Here is a 22,958-nt window from a genome sequence, read left to right as displayed (position 1 = left end):
TTGAGGCTCTGGAGAGAGTCCAGAAAAGAGCAACGAAGCTGGTGAGGGGGCTGGAGAGCAGGTCTTATGAGGAACGGCTGAGAGAGCTGGGGTTGTTTAGCCTGGAGAATAGGAGGCTGAGGGGAGGCCTCATTGCTCTCTACAACTACCTGAAAGGAGGTTGTAGAGAGGAGGGTGCTGGCCTCTTCTCCCAAGTGACAGGGGACAGGACAAGAGGGAATGGCCTCAAGCTCCGCCAGGGGAGGTTTCGGCTGGACATTAGGAAAAAATTCTTCACAGAAAGGGGCACTGGAACAGGCTGCCTAGGGAGGTGGTTGATTCACCTTCCCTGGAGGTGTTTAAGGCACGGGTGGACAAGGTGCTGAGGGGCATGGTTTAGTGTTTGATAGGAATGGCTGGACTCGATGATCCGGTGGGTCTCTTCCAACCTGGTTATTCTAGGATTCTAAGAACAGGTAAGAGTCCCTTGTCACCTCACCTGTGACTGTCTTTTGTCCCTACTCCACAGGTATCAGTGACAACACACTCCATGCTGTGTACAAGAAACCAGTAATGTACCCTGGTCCATTTTGATATAAACCCCATATTAACAAAAAACCTCACACCAACAAATGCAAGGAATTATCACTCACATGGGCCATTGAGCAGCCTTAATTCTTGTAACTGCACCTAGGATAGTAAACATGTGCTATGTGAAGTAGGCTTCATTGCTGCAACAGACAGCTTTGTTTCCCATTTTTCATTATATCACAACTCAAGCAGTCATGAATTCCTGCAGAAAAAGTTCTTGCACCCAGCATAAAGCGAAACTATTCAGCAGTGCTCGTATCACATTTCTACGGTAACTTAACCACTTCAGTCTCCACAATTTGCAAAGTCTGGATCAAAGGCTGGCTGCAGTGTAGCAATTAAAATCTCTTTTCCTTAATCCTTTACTTGTGTAGATGAACTCCAAGGAGCACAGGCAAAAATTACGTATTTGTATATAACTCATCAGGATACAAAAAAAAGTTTTGATCTTATTTCAATACATAAATACTGCCCTCAAAAAAATAATCAGCCCATATACCCAAACAAGATCCCACACCAGGAACACAACGTAACAAATAGTACAGTGGACTGTATCAAAGGCTCATTTAGCTCAGTATCCTGTCTCCAAAATCAGCTACAAGTAGCTGCCTGAGGAAGGTTATGAACAGGATATGCATTTATCATGTTTCCTCTGGGCATACTTCCTCCTCCAACTACTTTCAGTTCTTAGGACTTCCTGCAGTTTGTCTGTTTGATAACTTACAATAGGTTCCTCCAAATTCTTCTCTTCTAACGTCCAAAGCTACATAAAGAATGTGAACAGTGCACAACTTGCAATACAAAGCAGCTCTCTCTGTTGTTTGCTTATGATCAATGTCCCCAATGAGTTCTCACATAAGAAGTGCATGTTTCCATCTCCCCCATACAACTCATACATCCTTAGACCTCTGTCAGGGCCCCAATCCCCTCTGTCACCCTTCCAAGGCTGAAGGGTACCAGCCTATGTAGTTTTGTCTTATACAGAAGCAATTTCATCCCTTTGATTGTAGGATCATAGAATCATTTCGTTGGAAAAGACCTTCGAAATCATCAGCCAACCATACCTGTCCACTACTAAACCGCACCCTTGAGCGCCTTGTCTGTGCGTCTTTGTGCTCAAAGTCCTTCACGAGCTTTTTCTACTACACCCTTTCTCAAACTGAGGGACAAGTCCATGCAGTATTCAAGTGTGAAAGAAAATGTACAGTGACATTTTGGTGTCTAATCGTTTGCTGATACACTTAATACTGTTTACTTTCTGACCACTACCGAGTATATCCTCTCTGTTCTCCATGTTAGTATTTTCTTGGTGGCCTCGGTGCTTTCTTGTTTTGACTACCTGCCCACGTTTAGGAATCCAGTGAAATATTCAGGCATACTGTACACACTGAACAACGCTAACAACAAGGTCACGCTGCATTCATTAGGTTGCAGGCCAAAGTCACTTCAGTGAAAGTCTGTCCATCAGCAGTAAGATTCTCAGCAATTCCACAGCAAGAAGTCATCTATGTTTTTTAAAACTTAAGGCAGCACAAGAAATGAGTTGTCCTTGATGCAGAGCCATGGCGCTAAGAGCGTCAGTCACTGCTCGTTAAACATGTTGGATTTCTGTCAAACATCAGCTGCCTGTAGTCATGAATTTACACTTTTCCACCAACTAAATTAATAGAAAATATTGAGAGCACCACATTCTCCCTGGCACTGTTAGGCAAAACTACAACGCACATAAGTGAGTACTATTGTTACTCTGAATTTTTCTTTATTTTTAAAGGAATAAATATCCCAGAAAGGTCATTTCCAATGGAGGTCAGCTTCAAGAGCTATTAAAATATAAGTACTGCACAACAAAAATAAGTAACAACCATCTATCATTGGAACACATTGCCTGTACTGACAGTGGAAGATTTACAATAAAATAAGTTTACTTGATAAACGCTGGTGGCATATCCCTCTTCAAGATCTGGTCTTCAGTTGTCTGCACAGTCTCTTTGCCAACCTGCAGGAGAAAGAAGCCACACATAAGATTTGAGTTTCACTGTACAGTCTAGATTGAAACAAGCATCAAAATAACAGAAAAAATGGTTTTCTACTAATGATAATTCCTTTCACTGGGATTCCTGTGGCTGTTTTTTTGAGACCACTATATACTGTGTTTAGTCTAATGCTTTACAAATGACACGTTGTTTCCTGCCAACTCTCTACTAAATTAACAGGGGGCAGGGGCAGATAGCACTTTTTTCTTCCCACTCTCCATAGAGATGATGCTATTAACCACTCAAGCTGCTTTTGCTGGCTGCAGTTAGCTGTACAAAAATGTAACCACTGTGAACTCCGTAGGCTTCCTTCCTACAAGTCAGAAATCAAGTTCAAAGTTAAAAAAAAAAATACCCCCATGTCACTAATCAACCCAGTCTATTAATGCAGTTAATTACTGAGAATCCACCCCACATCCACCCCACCCTTTAGGCAACAGTAACTATGCAGAAGCTAATAAAGGCAGAAATAGAGCAAGATCGAGAGTTTTCTACACACTGGCTCTTGTATTACACAATAGAAGTCTTTATAAATTGGTAGCTGGCTCTCCTGACTGTGAGATCACCAACTTGACAAAATATTTCCAACTCCTTTTGTTCACTGTCTTTTCCAGCTGAATAAGCTATTCAGAATGGCATCACAAAGCAGGAGGTCTTTAACCCAGACACTAGCTTGTGTTAAGAGCTGCCAGGCCTGCTCAAGCTGGACAAGATCACCCTGAAAATCCCCAATCAGCTGGTGTTTGAAGATGTGCTGGGGTTTCACAGCAGTTGGAGCATGCCCAGCACTTACCAGTTCTAATGCTCTACAGCCTTCCAGAAGCACCAGTTCCTTGCAAATCTATGCTGCTTGCCAAAAACTGTTTCCCTAGTTGGTCTTCTACAGAAGTGTAATGATCTAGCATTTTATTGGGTTCAAACACAGGTTATCTGGGTTTTCAATCTGTTAGTACTAGACTAACAAGTAGTCACACACATTTTTAAGTAAGTGAAGGGAAGGGCAGTGGTCAAGTTTTGTAACAGGTTCTCTGTTCTGCTCACTGTAGGCTCACCAAAAGCCACACTCCCTCCAGGGGCACAGCACTACAGTGTTGCTTTGGCTTCTACACTCCACAGCAATGCCTCCAGAGCACCATTTGAGGCGGAACCTGTGCCCCATGTCTTGGGATAACATTACATGACCCCCCAAAGAGTGTGTTTGCTTGGCTGCAGCTGAAGCCTATTCACTTTATTTCTCACATTTGTACACACACACAATAAAGACTACACAGGACTAATTCACATACATGTTGGAGTAGGCATTGTTCAGACAGAAGGCTATCACGAGGAGAAAATGAAGAATACTTTATTTCCAAAGAACTGCTGAGAGGAAGTCTCTTGCCTTCAAGCTGTATTTTATTTCTCTTGCAGCTGTACTTATCTGCAGATAGTTCAGTACATTTAAGAATATTTCAGAGGATATCCAGTTTTTAAGGAATGCATGATTAAAGTTTACAACAGGGACATTCAATTTGAAGGGCATTCTAACAATCATTACTGCCATTTTGTGTTAAACAGACAATCAGGAGCAACCAAGAAATAACTTGTGTTCAAGTTACAATACACATCATGCTTGACGAAGTTTTTTTTTATTAGACAACACAAAGCATTTCCTTTTTCAGTCTGGAAACCATAAATCTCTTCCATGTAAGGATATATCTCGGCTCACTACTCAGCATTATTTGCTAATAACAGGCAGATACATGCACCCTTTGTATATACACATATATATGGACATTCTTTGCTATGGCCAGTTAGGATCTTCTCTCTTGAAATGAAAATAACATATGATGCGAGCCAGTTACCTTTTCCTTTTTTTTTTGTGGGGAGTTTTCAAAACTTTCCTGAAACAATCTTTGTTCTGAGCTCCAAAGACATTTCTCTCCCAAGTCCATGCCAAAGCAGAAATCCTCATTCCTCAGATATCCTCAGCACGGAGAAGCACACAGGGCAAGATCTCAGGCAGTCCCCATCAATTGAAAAAGGTCCCCTCCCTTGCTAGCAGGACTTTTAAACCTAATTTCTAGCCCAGGTACCAAGACGGCACATAGAGAACAAATGTGCTCAGCAGACCTTCTAACAAAGGCTCAAAACACAAAGCCACATTCATGACTAAGAACACACAACCCCAAATGAGTTCTGTGGGTTTACTTTTTAGCTTTGTGGTTAGGGGGATTTTTTGTTTGTTTGTTTCTTTATTACTTTTTGTTTCAGTAAGATGCTGTTTCTTCAGACAGAAACTTATAGAGGGTAAGTGATTTTCTGACACCCTGCAGTGGAATGGAAGGCAGAGATTCACTCAACTCCACCTTTCTCCACATTCCAGCACCAAGGGAATGAAAATTATTCCCCCTCCCTCCCCAAAGACACAAGATCTATGCATTCCCCATTTCAGACAGAAGGCTTGTTGAGCTTCAAGCTAATAGAGAATAATAGTCTGGGATGCCTGTAGTTCATTTCTATCCAACAGGATACATGTGGAAAAACACAATTCCCACTTTGGTTTGATACTCGCCTCCTGAGACAGCTTTTCCCTAACTAACTGGGAATTAGTCTCCATGGAACAGAAGCTTCTACTTATAAGTAACACTAAAGCGGTCATTACAGTTGCAAAGAAACTGCACTGGTTAATATTGTAAAGAGACCCCAACTTCCTGAACAAGGCACCTGCCCAGAGCAATGGGAGCTCTCAAGCAGAACTTAAAGACAGACAACTTCTACCCATTCATATTCATTTCCATACTCCTTGGGAGACAAGAGGCAAGCCAGTTGAATCTCGATAAACAATGAGCTACTTCCCTGCTTGCTCCCTGCTACTTAACAACAGTGAACAAGAAGCTGACAAACCTCAAAAGTTAAATAAAGTCAGGGATGCACATGAAAGAAGGCCAAGATGGCCACTGAAAAGATTTCTAGGAACATACCTAGAAAAAGCAGGGTGAGATTGAGATTTCCTGCCGCTGCTATTGACTTCTAACCTTGCTTGTTGGCCTCACGCACTCTTATCTACCACTGATCAGAAGATCAGCATACTTTAGGCTTCCTGCTGAGGAGAATTTTCTCCATGGAAAAGGAAGAATAAAACTTTCTGATCAGGATGCAGTTTCCCATATATAGCCAGCTTTGCAGCTTTTTGTCATGCCTGCCACTACAGCAAGAACAACAAGAGATAGGTACCCTACAAGGTCCCTTTCCCACCTTCCTAGCCTACCGGATGAGGAGAGAAGAAGTTTCAGCCTCCCCGAGTCTTAGTTTGTTTAAACAAAGACACCAAAAACACCCAGCAATATCCAGTGCTCTTAACTTCTAGAAGTCTTAAGTACAAACTGAATGCATTGTACAGAATAAAACACAAAAATATCTAAGATGAGAGTCCAAAGTTTATTGTCCAGGGGAGTGGGAAGGAAGGGCATGTGTGTTTGTGGGGGGTTTTTTTGGTTTGTTTTTTTTTTTTTAAGATTCCTCTGAATGCCTACATTGACAAAACCAGTTTGACAACTTGCCAAATACTGCAAATGCAATTTTCATTGCAGCTTATACTATCTCCCCAGTTAAAAAGGGAGATGACCTTTCCTGAATTAGTTCTTGCAATGTTCCAGAGGCTAATTTAAAACATCTGTCATCATAGCAAGGAGCCTAAAAAATATTCCCACATCATCCTCCAGTGAGCACACACAGCCCTCACCGTAACACAGGCAGAGCCTAACGTCTCTCCCAAGGAATAAGCTGTGGTGTGAGTTTTGCTTGACAAGTCAGAGCACCACTCACAGCGATTTAGTCCATTTGCTGCAAAAGTAACTACCACAGGCCATCTTGCAGTAAAATCCAGTTGCTGGTTCATCATGTTTTTCAAGCCTCCAGGAAAGAGTGACATGACAATGAGCAAATTAAATCTCACATCAGAATTGCTGTGCATGAGTGCAGTTCCAATAAGTTATCTGCAATTTCTTTTCCAATTTTTTTAGATGACAGGCCTGTAGCAAATACTTGAGGTTTTTTTCCAAGTCTGCAATGACAGCAGTTCCTACACTGCATGTCCATGTCCAGAATCCATCTCAAACCAGAGTTGCCAGTCCTTTCCCCCTAACTCTGCGCTTTAAGAAAGCAAAACTGGCCTAGATTTCAAGACTATGCACATTTCAACAAGTGGAGCTAGAAGCAAGCCCATGTCACACCAAATTCACACTTACTTCTTGCTGGTGTAGATGTACATTTCAGTCCAGACTGAAAATACAATGTGGGAAGAAAGAATTAAGTCTCCATGAAAGCATTTTGAATCCAGGTTTGACAGAGGGGTCTTATTCACATGACGATAAGGAAAACGATGATGGAAGGGAATGGTACTCCCTTTGTATCTTTCCTCTTTGATAGAGCTCATCCCTCCCAAAAAGGCTTTTCCACTGATGGCCTACCAAGCAAGTCCTTCATTGGGACAGTTAGTCTCAGCTGATTCAAAAAGGTGGCAAGGGCTCCAGAACTACTTGACAATTCTTCAGTTTTCCCTTTGTGAAATCAGCCATTGGAGTGATATTAGGCAGCTTTGGGGAAGGGGCTCAGGCAGCAAGAATAAGGCAAACAGGACTTAGTTGTTCACTTTCCTTGTTGTCTGTCACAGTATTTTGACTTCAACTCATGTTCTGTTTTTATTTACTGCATCAAGCAGACACAGTTGTTGGTTTTTCAAGCTATGTTGCTCAGCTCTTTCTAATACATACAGCTGCTGGAGTCACTGCTGTTTCATCATGCCCTGACCCTTAGCTACCATAATCCATGTGGTAAATGTTAGCAATGCAGAACATACATACATCCTGGTAGAGCTGCAAGATAGATCACTTGGACAGATGCAAGTTGAATAGCTTTGGGGTACATCATGAAGTTTCTTGGTCAACCCAGATTTTACAAGTCACTCAAGTTACCAGACAACATAAACAGCTTCCAGTAAAGATAAAAGCTTCCTGCAAACTGAAGAGAAAAGCAGCGTTGAAGTGCTTTCAGAAAAGCCTAAGAGAACAGGTTTACATATAACCTAATCCTCTTCCTTCAGCAAGAATGAAGAGAGTCCATTATAACAAGGTCCAAAAATAGTTCTTTTTAAACAAAATTATCTTCTTCCTTCAAAGGCTGTTGAAAATATTTGACAGCACATTTCTAATTTGCTCATCACTCTACGCATCTTGCTTTGAATTATAACTGGGATTGATGTCACTTGCAATTAGCACATTTAACATTAAGAAGCTTTAAGTTTTTCTACTTATCTATAGGGGAATAGGCCAATGCAATTAGAGACTGAAAAAGAAGTTCAAAGAAACAGGCACCTGAATTCTCTTCCCGCTTCCAGCTTACACCAAACAATGCATGTTGCCAGCGACATCAGTCAACAGGAGCATTTGTCTTCCAAGGCAGGCGTGAACCTAGAGAGACTGCTGCATCAGAGCTGATCTCCTCTGCCTTTTGGCTCATATGGAGGCTGTACACAGGCTCCTGGCTTTCTTATGACTACCCCGGAGATTGCATTCCAGGCATGGCAAGGTACAATTTCAAAGTCATCTGGCAATAAGTCGAGTAAATTAGAATACTCTGGCCATCTGGTCCCTAATCACAGCAAACTGACCTATCTGTCTACACTGGCAATTAAGACAAATTCAATTGGCTTGAGGGTAAGGAAATCCTGCTGTCCAAGTAAAATACATAACTGAAATGAGAACCTTATGGAAACCAGAAAGTGACATCATTTGGGTACCAAAACCTTATTCATGCTGCTGTTGTCTAACCCTGTTACCAGTACTCAGCTGAGGCTTGGATGGTTCAGCTAATTACAGGATGTGCAGCTTAACATCAAGGAAACACAAGCACATACTGATTATGTGAGGCTTCACAGAACTATTAGAACTTGGAAGTTAATTCTTCTATCAGAAGAGTTTCTTTTTCTAAACCAGTACTTCCAAGTTAAAACTACTCTAAGACACGATAGCTCCACTAGAGCCAGATAACATAAGCCAGCTTTGATCTTTCAGCACACAACAGTCACCTGCAAAAATCAGATGGAGCAACTACCCGCTATAAACACAGCTGCAAATCACAGCTAGCTACTGTCACCTTACAAGGAAGTCCAAGGAACATGTCTCATACTAAACAGCATAGATTCTAAAAGCTCTTCCAGTCCATTCCCCTCAGACCTGGCCATCATCACTAAGTTTCACAGCACCTCTTAATTCCTGCAGCAGATTCATATACAGGTTAGTGCAGTACTGAAAGAGAACACATGTGATAGAGCTAAATTCTGTCCTTATTCAAATCCCTGCCTGAAACACAAGCAGCCAGACACTGTAATGCTGCTTGTAGGTTTGCATCATCTTTGACACTCTGCTAATATCTGCATGTTAGCAAGAATTTTGGTTGTTGAAGATCCCATGCATCCCACCTTCCAACTGCCCCCAGTAACTGGAAGGCTGAGGAAGCAGGTGAATCAAGTGGCAGGTCCAGGAGACTTGTCTAGAAAGTTCACTTAAGATGAAGGCTTTATGGCTGTTAGTAACAGAGCAATATAAAGCCTCCTCATAGGAAACTCATACATCACATCAGGTGGAAGACAGACTGCTTTCCAGATACAAACAAATTCTCACAGGTCACTGCTTTAATACAGATAAATACTGTACTGCACAACCTCGAAACCAACCCAAGCTGTAGCTCCACACCAGTAGTAACAGTTTCTCCCCACACAGTTTTTTCCTCCATCAGAGTGACAAACTAAGTTGGAAGTGGTCTCTGTAACAATATTTAATTGGTGTTTCTCTTAACCACATGTTGACACAGAAAGACTCAAGGAGCTGAAAAATGACAAGACAAATTCAAGTACTCTGTTATACTTCTTGAGTAAGTTTCAGATGCAGAACAGTTTCTTCCTCTCGAGATGATTATGTCTGACTAAATCAGGTGCAAGACAGATGTCCACTATAAAGGACATGCACTTAGATATTCACTTGGATATTTAATTAACTACAAAAACTGAAATTACTTTTTAAACCCACTTATAAAAAAATCCAAACCACTGATAATTTGACAGGAACAGAAACTCACAGCAGTCACCTTTCAGCATAAGCCCTTCCACAGTAAATGTTTCCTCACTGGCAAGATAGCTACTAATGTGTTGTTTCACAGTGATTATCCACCTTCTGTAGTACACGGGACAATTAGTCTTTCACAAGGCTCTCATTGTACTTGACTAACAGTTAATTCAAATGTACCTTAAATTGACAACTTAAAACATCACATTTAACATCCAAGTAATGATTTAATTAGCTACAGCAATATCCAGTTACATTAAACAGAACAAGGACTAGAAATGGTGGGCTGTTTTCCACGGGACAGTGCTCATCTACAGCCCCATTAAAAACTTGACTGTGTCAGACATGATATTATGTGATTATTTTCCAGCTTGATTGCTGGAGCTCTGCAAGGAGCTCAGCTGTGTTCAGGGAAGTTTGCTCTTTGCAAGAAAAGTGCAAGACACTTAAATAGGAATCTGCCACTACAAAGGCTAGGCAACAACTCAGTAGCAGACTCAGTCTCTTTAGTGTTCCACTACCCTGAGTCACCAGCGCACAGGGCAGAAGCTCCAACCACCCCCAACTGCCAAAGCAAAATTGTTATGCCACACATTAGCCTGCCTTCAAGTGATAAAACAATATTCTATAGCTCTGAACTACAATAATCACTGAGGCCAAGCTGGGAAGATAAAAATAAAATCAGATTAACAGACAAGCGCATTCCTTCCTGCTGCATGGGGTGGGCTGGGCTGACAGCTTGAGTGCCAGCAGAATCTCCTCAGAAAGCTGAGGAATGCAGGTTCTCTCCAGCAGTAACTCCAGAGAAAGAAAAGAAATGCTGTGCTACTTAGCATTATTTTTCCCAGAGAAAGACTGAAACCATGCTGAAACCCGACTAAGATCTCCACTGTTCCTGCCCTCAGATTTTTGGTAAAAAATTCCCTTTTCTCAGTGTGACAAAGAACCAAGCAGCATTTCTTCAGCTGCTACAGTTAAGGCAGTTGTTTGGCAGTTACCAGCCCTTCACAATCCCTTTTATTTTGTCACTATCACACAGCAAGCTAAATAAAAAGCAACCTTTTCACTACTACTCTGGAGTTCAAGAGAAACTTCATTTGTTTCTCTTACTCAGCACAACTATTATACTGTGAAAGCTGCAAAGAGAGCAAGGCTTGTGAAAGGGGTTTTTGGTGTAGTCCCAAACTCCGATCAGTTTACTCACTTGTTCTATCACCTACAAATTCCTAAAACTCATGCAGTAATTTGAGAAAGTGATTTTACACTTAAGAAATTCTTTCAAGTATAGAGTGACTTTGTGAACCAAAATCAGCTCTTGAAGACCTCCTGGAGGATATTTGGACACATGTCTGCACACTCAGAGGCTAACATGGGAAACATCTTGAGATCCATCTTGAGCAAAGACAAAACAAAACTTAGATTTTAAAAGCAAACAGACACAAAGAAAGTCACCTTCCCAGTAACTTCTCATTGGATGCCTTAAGAAGCATTTTTTTTATAGTGATAATCCTGAAGATAAGTCCTCAGTACACCTCACACTTCAGCATTAATCACCTCTCCCAGGCAAGTTTAGATGACTCCGTGGATATACATTAGGCACTCACAAGGCTTCCATAGAGTTTAAGGGGTAAAATTGAACACACCAGCTTGCACACAGCTAAACCTTAGCACTAATTGTTTCATTCAATTATGTACTGCTATACCCCATTTTGAGATTAGCAGTTTAGCAGCCATTAGCTATACACAGACAGATGTTTTACTCAAACGACTAACTGAAAAAAAAATCCAGCTTTTCTTTTATCATTCTATCTCTCCATGCAACAAGTCACCTTGTATCCACTGTCTTCCAAAACGCTCATAGCTGTAATAACCACTCACCTGTGGTGCATTGCTATACCTCAGCACAAGTAGTTTCTTCAGATTCCCATTACAGGATATTATTCACAATTAATTGTCTTACGCCTGATGCCATAAAAATTAAAGAAGTTATACAACTATAAATCATAATTAACGTAGTGCATGCACTTAGAACAGTTATATAATCATCAAGAAGATACTTCACTGTTCAACTTGGATGACAACGATCCCTACTAAGAACTCCATTGCTGTGTTTAAACATAAATGCCATGAAGGTTATAATTTTGCACGAAATAAGAACCATGACCACAGAAGCAAGTTCTGTATCAAGAACTGCTTCTCAGCATTTGACTGAGCAAGTATTAGAATAGAATGTGCCACTCAAGGAAAAGAAGAAAAATCACATTGCAATGCTCATTAAGGTCTAGTTAGCCAATCCAATTTGCTTTCAGGGCAAGAAACAGCAGCAGAAGATTGATATTAATAGCATTAAATATTTTGTCTTCATATTTGAGGTGAAGAAATACCAGTAAGACGAGTAAGACTCAGTAAAACAATGCAGTCAGAAACAGAAGTTTAGGAGCAACACACACAAGTTGTACAATCCAAGCAGGGACAAAAGGCTGTTCTTTGCTGTACATGAAGTCACTGCCAGAGTTGAGCAATATTCAAGGCAAGGACACATCTGTGAAACCACTGCTTGGTACTCGCCACCTCTCAAAGGCGTGTTAAATCAACACAAATTTCAACTACACTGGGAAGAGAAACACCTGTAAATCACCCTGCTTCTGTCCTGCTACACATTTTTAAGTGCAAAACATACTGAGCAGTATTTTATTTAGTTCATTGTTTTATAAAACTCCATAAAGGAATTCCATGTCCAATACTACGAGGAGAAAAACCTTTTTCAAAAAGCAAAGCAAAATAAAGTGCTCTGAAGTAGTCAGGAACAGGAAGAAATTGCTAAACATTACTCCTCAATACGGATTTAATGACTTTTCCCTCACTGGTGTAATCACTTAGGCAGAGAGCATATGTCAGCTTTTCCAGGGCAGGAGCAATACACACCACATTGTTGGCATATGGAATTTTAGTCCAACTGCCACTTGAAGGCTACTCATTCCACAACAACATTACATTTTTGTGCCCCCAAAAGCAAGCTGCATGTAATTACTAATGGAAGCACTCACCATCTCCACATACATTTAAAGGAACAGACAACAGAACATTTATTTTAAAACTGATGGGAGAGACTGGTATAAATTAAGTCCCCAAACATAAAAGAACAAAGACATTATTTCATTCAAATCAAAAGCTGATTTATTACTTATGTAAAGATAAACCCTAACAGATAAAAGCAAGAGAGGTTTATTACATGCTTTTGTTATAACAAAGTTGCTTTCTGTCTCAAGAATTATTAATCACTTCTCCCTGTCCCTCCCATGCACACACCCTAATGGGTTTTATTCACTTTCCCAGCACACATGGCCACAGTTTCCACAATATGGTAAGTTATCCCTAAAGAAATTGCAGCTACACTGAAGTAAAATATTCCATTCCAAAAAACAGAAGGAAAGTTTAATTATTTAAAAACACTTCTAACACTGGATCATGTTTCTATTACACAGACAAAACCTAGAAATTTATAATCAAAAGACTCATTCTCTCATGAGATAATCGGGGCGTTTCTGGTCCTTTTATTCACTTGTCACTACATATAAGTTCTGTAACACAACCCATTTCTTTCATCTTAAGGATATTCCAATAGAGTAAACTGGAGGCAAGGAGACACAGATCTACACACATCCTATGACAAGTAACGAACACCGAACAAACAGCATAACACTGCAGACAGTAACTACAGCCCCTCAAAAGCCATCCTTCAGGCTGTGTAGGGAATTCTGTGAGGAAAAGCTTACATTTTTTCTTTCTTCTCCACCCTTTTCCAAGAATCATAAACAAGTACAAACACTAATCTTTCCTCAACAGCCCACTCTTTTCTGGTGTACCCTGGGACACAGGCAAGTCAGCTACATCAAAAGAAAACTTCAGGATGAGAAGCTGTTTTACTGTCTACTCTACCCAAGCCAGGCCATTTCTCCTCAGTTTAGATGTTCAGCCATGTATACGACTTCTGCTACTGCAATCACGATAAGGCTTTCAAGGCAGGCTGCATTTTTTCCCCAAATTCTTTTAATAAGTGATTTCCCAGTTGCTGGTTTGCAGGTGTTGGTAGGCAACTCACAGCTTTTCCAAGGAAAAGGCATATCTCTTTCCACATAGCCCTGCAGCCCCAGGGAACTTCATTTGACAGAGCCACCAAGAAGATGCGCCAATTCATAACCATGATTACTAGTTCTTCACAAATAGGACAGATGCCACAGTGGCACTAAACACAAATTTCACAGCTGAGGCTTATTTTAATCTTTTTATCACTGCCCAAGTGCCGGTATAGAGTTTCACCTGCCTTGTGAGCAGTCCGTGCTGGTTTAGTTGTGCCTCAATGGGATGAGGCTTCAGGTGTGGCAATTTGAGACCAACCTCAGCTTCAGGCAGCAGCAGAAACCTCTGACACAAATGACTGCTTGACTCAGTGCTATAGGGTGGTGTTCTCAGGTACAACCCTCCAAATGAGTTGTATCTCACTCTAGGCTGCATTTATTTCATTTCAAACTGTCAACAAACACAGTGCTTGGCCCTGCTCTACTTCAAGGAAACATCTGATGAGCCGTGACCGCAAGAACAGAAATTAATAAGCTGAGAGAGGCTTGGCTGATGCCTGACCTGCAAGTTGAATAACAGGCAGAGAGATGTTAGTGTAGTTCCATAAGGCTTCAAATCTCAGCAGGTGAATAAAGGCATATGACAGCATGCAGCAAGAACATATTCTTGGATAATGCATTAGTTGAGAATTTAATAGCGAGTAAAGCAGTGCAAAGAACGTAATAGGAATTGGATGCATGTAGACACATATGAAACAGATTCATATAGAAAAGATCACAGCCCCTTCATTTGTGCCTCACAAGTCTTTCATTACAAGCACCTCACAACAGTGTCATTTTCCTCAGGTGGTTCAAACTCAGTCAAAATGAAGGAGAGAAACAGGTAATGGTCAAGCATTTTGTCTCAGGTGAAGCAGGTCAGATTTTTCAGAGGACCAACAACCCCACCTCCAAAACATCCACACATCTAAGTTGCCAATCCTGCCTCAGTATTTAGATTACATGTACTTTAAGTCCCTTCTCAGGTTCCCCTCCATTATCTCAATTTTTACTCACAGAACTGCCTCCCTATCAAAGTCAGCAGCTTCACCCATGGCACTGCTGGCATGTGGCAGAGCAGCACCAACTGCCCTGAAGCAGCTTTGTCTGAAAGAGTGTAGAGAAGCAACAGGAGCAGGCTATGCCCATACTAACGGAAAGACAAGAACACATACAAGTCTGAGTGAACGGAGTTTAGAAGACTAGAATTTGCTTTCTCCACTTGGCAGTAACTTAATATTACTTTGAACATAAATCCTTGTAAATTCACTACCACAAAGCAGAGGTTTCTCTCCTCCATGAAACAAAGCTATTTTATATCACATGTGCGATAGGCTTAATTTATCTGCATCATCATGAGCCACTTTTGATAGAAACCCCTCTTTTTTAAAGAAGGCTCCAAATTTGATGGATATTTTATGAAAGCCATTTAAAAAAAAAACACTTTATGGTTAACTTCTTCCCAAACAAGTCTGAGCAGTTACAATTCTGAATTCCATTTCACTGCTCACTAAACAAACAGTATTTTTAACCAGCTCCAAATCATTCCCTGCCCATTAGGCTTGACTATTCCGCTCCCCCCCCCCAATTCTGTTGTCAGTGTTACATCCTTAGCTACAAAAAGTACCAAACCAAACCACAGCCCTTCCTTAGAGGGCACAAATCCACTCCAAATATTGGTCAATTAAAGCTTTAAGATCTTCAGTTAAAAAAAGGACTGATATAGTACATTATTTACCTTGTTATATTAATCTGAAGCCTCTCCTTCAGCTGCTTGGCTGCAGCCAATGTTCATTTTTGTGCAAAAAAACCAAAAAAAAAGCATCTGCCACTTACCTCTACATGCAAAGTTTCTGCATGCGCAACATGTGCCTTAGTATGAGGTCTCTGAACTGTAAGATATCTCAAGCAAAGAGCATTGTTTTGCAAAAGCCACCCCTAACAGAATATTCAAGACACAGTAGGATCAAACTGCCAGACAATGGGAACTAATACAGAAGCATTGAACACCAGCTCTTTGGTATTCGCCAGGCAAAGAGACAACTTGTAAAGACTTAGTTATTTCATTAACTTCAAGAATGACCTGGACTTTCTCTTACCTAGGATTACTTAACAATCAGGTTCTGACAGGGAAGTATCCCTATAGTAGGATGTTGCTGGATGTGTAAGCATTACACTTACAGAACTTTAGGTGACCTAAAGCAAACTCGAAACACAGCACATCACTTCTCTCAGAAAAAACAAGCACATGCTAAAAGGCAACATGAAGGACAAGCTCTCATATGGAAGTCTGCAGCCCACTTACCTAGATGAGGTAAAAGGGGTATTTTTTTCTCCTAATAGTCTGAAATTTAGACTGTCATATATACCAGCCTCTGTTCCATCTTGGATGTAGTGTATCATGTTAACTCCATCTCAGGGACATCAACAAAATGAACTTAATTTTTTTCACATGGCTCCTCCTCACAGACATTTTCTTGTTTCCTAGCCTATTTCTCAACACAGCACAGCTCATAGGCCTTGCACAAGAACAGGTGTCAGCAGTTACTTACAGACGCAATAGTTGCATGAATTAAACATTGTACCTTCCAAACTGTGGCTGCCTCACAGTTGGCTGGGGGTGGCAGAGAATGGTGCTGCTCTGCGTGACAAGTTAGTGCTGAGAAACATCTCTGCTGACTGGTACTTACCCTCATGTACACTTTGTGACATTACTGCTACAGGAAGAACCCTGAGCAGATAGCGAGCCACACACAGACAGCTGGCATCTACATTACTGTCTTGTTTGTATTGACAATGCAATCTTGGCTGTCACCTGGGAAGTCACCAGAAAGCTCTCAGGTAACCTGTCTGCACAAATACTCCAGTGAAACCACAGTTTCACAAATCACCTTTACACATCAGAAAGAAGCACTGGAAGCAGAGTTCCAGACAGAAAACAACTTTAATTCCTCTTTTTTTCTAATGTGGGCAAAGCCGTATTCTATGAGATCAGGGCATCTTTCTTGAAGGAACCACCTCAGATTACACTCCTACTTGCTCTTTGTGAATTAGGACAGAGAAATAATGCAGTCTTCCCTTTTATCTAGCTAGCAGGCAAGAACAGAAAACCAGAGGCTTCGAAACCCATCTGAAATGAAAGAAGAGCTGACATTGGCAAGCTGCAGAAAGAAACTAATTCTGTTTCTGCATTTCTCTAATAAATGCTAGTTTATCAGATTAGGTTTCTTTGGAGAGTGGGGGCAAGGGACAAAACAGTCACACAACCCAGTGACACAGTCTAAGCTTAGAGAGGCAAAGCATTTTTCTGATGCCTTCCTTTCAAGGAAAAGTATTTAACACACTCCAGTTTCACACCCTTGCAGCCAACGTACCTATTACATCAGTTCATTGCTGCAGACTGACTGTTCTTCATAAAAAAAAAAAAAGTCCCAGCTAAAGTCAACAAAAAGCACAAGTACTCCAGACAGAACCTCCTGTAAAATCCATGGAGCCACAGAGACCAGGAGTTGTGTCTCCCCTGCAGTAAGAAGCAAAGCCTCAAAGATGCAAGCAATTCAAACAGTTGCAAGCACTACAGGCTGAAATCCGATAAACACATGTACACTAATCATCTTGACAGCTTCTTATACCCACAAACCTCGTGATTTCAGTCCATTAATACACCAGTTAGCAGTAACACAATATTTAATCTGTATGGAGCTATTTCATTTTAAGGTAAAGCCTGCTGCTGGCAAGGGATTTGCTTGCCACGAGTGACTTGAGAATCTGACAGGATTCAAAGTGAGCAAGTAAAAACCTAGTGTCCAGAAAGGAACTCTGAGAATCTGCAAGTGAACTTAAAGTGCAAATATTAACAGGTAATTCTTACACTAGGAGTATGCAACACAGCAGTGCTTTCTGTATGAAACAAGCACTTCTGTCTTGTACAGTTTACTGCTCCACAAACACACGACCAAGCTATAAAAGTACTAATGCAACCCTCTACTCTCATGAGACCCCACCGAGAGCCCCGTGTCCAGTTCTGGAATCCCCAACATAAAGATATCAAACTGTTAGAATGGGTCCAGTGGAAGCCACATAGACAATCTGAGGGCTGCAGCACCTCCTGTATGAGTACAGGGTGAGAGAGTTGGGGTTGTTCAGTCTGGAAAAGAAAAGGCTCCATAGAGACCCTAGAGCAGCTTGCAGTACCTGGAAGGGCTACAGGAAAGCTGAGGAGGGACTTCTTACAAGGGCATGGAGTGACAGGATGAGGACAAATGGCTTTAAATTGGAAGGGGGGGATATATTTAGATTGAATATTAGGAAGAAATTCTTCACATGGAGGGTGGCAAGACATCGGCGCAGGTTGCCCAGACCAGTCATGGATGCCCCATCCCTGGAGGTGTTCAAGGCCAGGTTGGATGGGGCTTACAGCAACTGGATCCAGTGTCCCTGCTCATGGCAGGGAGTGGAACTGGATGGGCTTTGAGGTCCCTTCCAACCCAAACAATTCCGTGATTCTATGAACTAAAGCATTTCAAATGCATTAGTCATTCACAGTTCTCAGAGTGAAGTGTCCATATAACAGATTCCCAGATCTTAAAGAGACACTGTGTGTACAGCTGCTTTCAAGGAGTAGAGAGATCCCAGCTGACTTGCAGCCGCATTTAGCTTCCCAGAGCAGAGTAACTCGCACTCGAAGCTCTCTAAAAGAGCCAACTACAACTACAAACTTTACCCAGAACCCCAGCTCTGCACTTCTTCTCCTGCACCGATAGCGAACTGCCAGCTTTCACCAACATAAAAATCAACTCCAAACGCCTGGGAGGATTTTTTTTAGGATGGGATTACACCAAGCGTTTTGCCTTTTTTAGCGCACACACTTAAAATAGGAGTTTCCAAGACAGCAAAAAGCCCCAGAGCGTATGGGAGCCATCTGCGAGCCGCTCCGGGGCACAGCCCGCACCGAGAGGGGCACAGGCCGAGAAGGGGCTCCCCTCGGGTGGGGAAGGGTCGGGGTCACACGGGGAAGAGAACACAAGGCGAAGGGCTCGCGGCTCCTGCAGACACCTCGGCTCCGGGCGGGACCGGCTCCTACGCAGGAGCCGCCGAGGTCCAGCTAAAACCCTTCCCGGCCATTCCCCCTCGCCCTATCACCCCAGGCCCTTGCAAAAAGCCCCTCCCCAGCTTTCCCAGAGTCTCTTTCAGAGCTGGAAGCTACTCTAAGGTCTCCCCGGAGCCTCCTGAACAAACCCAGCTCTGTCGCCGGTCCCCACACGGGAGCTGCTCCAGCCCTCGGGTTTCCCCGCGGCCCCCCCCGGGCCCGCTCCGCACCCCCGCACCCTCCTCAGGCTGGGCATCCCCGAACGGATCCCGGCGGGATCTCCCGGGAGCGGAGCCGAAGTTTGCACGAGGACTTTCGCCCCCGGCTGCGCATTTGCGGGGCAGCAAACTTGCTGCAAGGCAGAAACGCCTGTTGGACGCAAAGAGGGGCGGCGCGGAGGAGGGATCCCCCCGCACCGCGGCGGGACAGGCGGGGCCGGCCGAGCTCCTGCGAGGAGGAGGAGGAGGAGCAGGGTACTCACCCGCACCAGGTTGCTGACAGCGGCCTGCACGGCCGAGACGGGGGCGGTGAGGTCCGGGATGGCCTTGCCGTCCACCTCCCCTTCCTCGTGCATGATGACCAGGTGGGAGATCTGCTGGGCCACCGGCTCCAAGATGCTCTCGATGGTGCGCGTGTGGAACACGGGCATGGCTGCGGCGGGGCGAAGTCCAAGCAAACTCCTGCCAAACTCTGTCCGCCCGCGCACGGGAGGAGAAAGGAGGAGGAAAAACCAAACGAACAAGCACCGCGGCTCCCCTCTCCCCTTGGCAGCGCCCTGTTGCGGGACTCGAACCCGCAACCCCTCGCACTAGCAGCACCCACCCCGCACTGGCGCCGCACTCAGCCCGGCGGCGGCTTTTCCCTCACCGCCCCCCCCTCCCGCCCCCTCGGCCGCGCTCCGCCAATGGCGGGACAGCACCCGCCGCTCCCATTGGCCGAGCGCCGCGTCAATCCACATTCCAGCGCCTCCTCCCGCCCCCCCCTCCCGCTCTCCCGCCCCGGCTTGGCTGCGCGGGCGCTGGTTTCCCAGCGCGGGATGACGTCAGACATTCTGGTGTCCATATAAGGAGACGATTAAAGCCGGGGTGCCGGGATCGCGGCCCTGGGAGCGGGAAGGGGGGGGCTGGGGAAGCTCTGCCCGAGCCGCGGGTTCGGGGCTGAGTGTGGGGGGACGGCTGGGAGAGGAGATGGAAGTGCCCCTGCTCGCTCCCAGGGAGTGACAGCCCTTTCCATGAAGTAAATTTTTCCAATGTCCACGCGAAACCTCCTCTGAACCAACTTGAGGCATCTCCTTTCGCCCTGTCTCTTGTTAGTTGGAGGAAGAGATCAACACCCACTTCACTACAACCTCCTTTGTAGACTCGTTAAAGTTGAATAAAACCTCCAACATCATCCAGTCTGACTGCCAGCCCAACCCCACTGTGCTGACTGGACCATGTCCCCAAGTGCCATGCGCTTTTTGAACCCCTCCACAGACGGAGAGTCCATCGCTGCCTGGGCAGCCTCTGCCAGCCCTCAAACAACCTTTCCATGAAGTAATTTTTCCTAATATCTACTCTAAACCTACTCTGGCACAACTCGAGGCCATTTCCTCTCGTCCTGTCTCTCGCTGCTTGGGAGAAGAGACAAGCACCCACCTCATTACAACCTCTTTTAAGAATCACAGAACCATCAAGGTTAGAAAAGACCTCGAAGCTTATCCAGTCCAACCATCAACCCCACCGTGCTACTAACCCACACGCCACAGCCACGTGCTTTTTGAATCACTCCAGAGATGTGAACTCCACCGCTGCCCTGGGCAGCTTACGGAGTGCTTGAACAACCTTTCTGTGAAGTAATTTTATCGTAATATCCAGTCTAAACCTCCCCTGGCACAACTTGAGGCCATTTTCTTTCATCCTATCCCTTGTTACTTGAGAGAAGCATCCAGCTCTCTCCAACCGCCTTTCCAGGAGCTTCAGAGAGCAGTGAGGTCTCCTTTCATCCTGCTCCTCTCCAGACTAAACAATCCCATTTCCCTCAGCACCTCCTTGTAAGACTTGTGCTCCTCATATCCTTGTGTGTGCTGGTGGGACCGGCCATGTGCAAACGCTGCACAGACTGTTTGCCGAGGAACACTGGAGAGTGAAAGCTCCTCCAACAGGAGCATTGATTTATAGCTTAAAATACCCACACCAGGACAAACAGGAAAGCGCCTAAAAGCCAGTAATAGTTTTCCAAATCAAATTCTGTGCTTGTGTCATCAAGGAAAGGAAGAAGCACAGGCTGCAGCCGTGTACTCCTGTGCTACTACAGGGTTTTAAGCTGAAAGAGGGGAGATTGAGATGAGATCTCAGGAAGAAATGTTTTCCTGTGAGGGTGGGGAGGCCCTGGCACAGGTTGCCCAGAACAGTGGTGGCTGCCCCCTCCCTGGAAGTGTTCAAGGCCAGGTTGGGTGAGGCTTGGAGCACCCTGATCCAGTGGCAGGTGTCCCTGCCCATGGCAGGGGATGGAGATGAATGGGCTTTAAGGTCCTCTCCAACCCAAACCATTCTGTGATTCTACAATTACCATGAGTGCTGCCAGTGCCACAGGGGCCAAAGGGCGGGCAATACACCATCTCCCACCCGAAGTTCTACTCAGGATTTGGAGGCCCCAGGACAGCATTCCCAGGAACGCCAAGGCTGTGAGGCACCTGGGGCGGGGGTGGGGGGGGCATACAGGTGTGTGTGCTGGCTGCCCCGCTCCAACACCAGTGCTGTGGGGAAGCGGGAACTTGTGTTCCTCTCTGGTTTGTGTTCCTTTTCCACACAGCCACATCCCGCCTGAACTGCTGTTGCCACCAGCAACTATAACGGGGACAGCCATGAGCCACCATTCAGGCTCCCTGCCACCTTCCCGCCTCACAGCTCCCCCCATGAGCACTGACTCCTTGTATGCGCGGAAGTGGTTTGACCGCGCCTGGGTGTGGTGGCCCGCGCTGTGGGGAGAGTGCTGTGCACTTGGGTCACAACAACCTCATGCAGTGCTCCAGGCTTGGGGAGGAGAGGCTGGAAAGTTTGCCAGCTGGAAAGGACCTTAGGGTGCTGGTTAGAGAGGCTAAACGTGAGCCAGCAGTGTGCCCAGGTGGCCAAGGTGGCCAACAGCATCGTGGCTTGGATCGGCCATGATGTGGCCAACAGGAGCAGGGAAGCAATTGTGCCCCTGTGCTTAGCACTGGTGAGACTGCACTGCAAATGCTGGATTCAGTTTTGAGCCACTCAGTACAAGAAGGTCACTGAGGGCCTGGAGTGTGTCCAGAGAAGGGGAACGGAGCTGGTGAAGGGTCTGGAGAACAAGTCCTAAGAGGAGCATCTGAGGGAACTGAGGCTGTTTAGTCTGAAGAATGAGAGGCTGAGGGGAGACCTCATCACCCTCTGTGGCTCCTGGAAAGGAGGTTGTGGTGAGGTGGATGTTGGGCTCTTCTTCCAAAGGGGAAGTGATAGGATGAGAAGAAATGGCCTCAAATTGCACCAGGAGAAGTTTAGATTGAATATTAGAAAAATTTCTTCACAGAAAGGATGGAGAAGCACTGGCATAGGCTGCCCAGGGCAGTGGTGGAGGCTCCATCTGTGGAGGTATTCAAAAAGCTTGTGGCCATGGCACTTCAGGAAATGATTTCGTGGACATATTGGTATTGTGTTGATAGCTGGACTTAAGGATATTAGAAGTCTTTTCCAGTCTTAACAACTCCATGATTTTATGACATACAGAAAGAGCAGTTAAATCAGTAAGGCTTTTGGTGTGCACAAGGATTTGCCTTTATAACTTTCAGTGCCCGAGTTGTTTGATTTGCAGGAATACTTACAGGTTGTAGGCCCAAAGAGCTAAGAGAAACAGATTTTGCGCAAGGCTAGAAATCTTAGTGACACATTCAGCTCTGAATTACTTGTTTTATTTTTCCTCTCTTCTCTTAGAGTGCTGAGGATAATGTTGATGTGTGTATGTGTATCTGCAGCGGCAGAAACCAGATGACTAATTTCCATGTTGTATAATCCAGTTTTGTTTGAGGAGAGGTATATCTGTA

General features: G+C 44.2%; 1 protein-coding gene across 2 annotated transcripts in view; it reads right to left on the bottom strand.

The window, feature by feature from the left end:
* The window catches only part of VCL (vinculin), a 52,365-nt gene extending 32,679 nt beyond the window's left edge, over nt 1-19,686 (bottom strand). Inside the window, exons 1-2 of one of the 2 annotated variants that reach the window (XM_069864110.1) lie at nt 19,395-19,686; nt 2,496-2,566 (exon numbers count right to left, since the gene is read on the bottom strand). In XM_069864110.1, coding sequence (XP_069720211.1) covers nt 2,496-2,566; nt 19,395-19,562 — 239 coding nt within the window. In that variant the 5' untranslated portion in view covers nt 19,563-19,686. The remainder of the gene's footprint in view (nt 1-2,495; nt 2,567-19,394) is intronic. The other variant, XM_069864111.1, reaches the window with a different exon arrangement.
* Between the last annotated feature and the right edge of the window lie 3,272 nt (nt 19,687-22,958).

This window comes from Phaenicophaeus curvirostris, chromosome 9 (assembly GCF_032191515.1).
Source record: "Phaenicophaeus curvirostris isolate KB17595 chromosome 9, BPBGC_Pcur_1.0, whole genome shotgun sequence".
In the NCBI taxonomy this organism is placed as follows: domain Eukaryota; kingdom Metazoa; phylum Chordata; class Aves; order Cuculiformes; family Cuculidae; genus Phaenicophaeus; species Phaenicophaeus curvirostris.
This window is presented reverse-complemented; position numbering and strand designations above follow the sequence as displayed.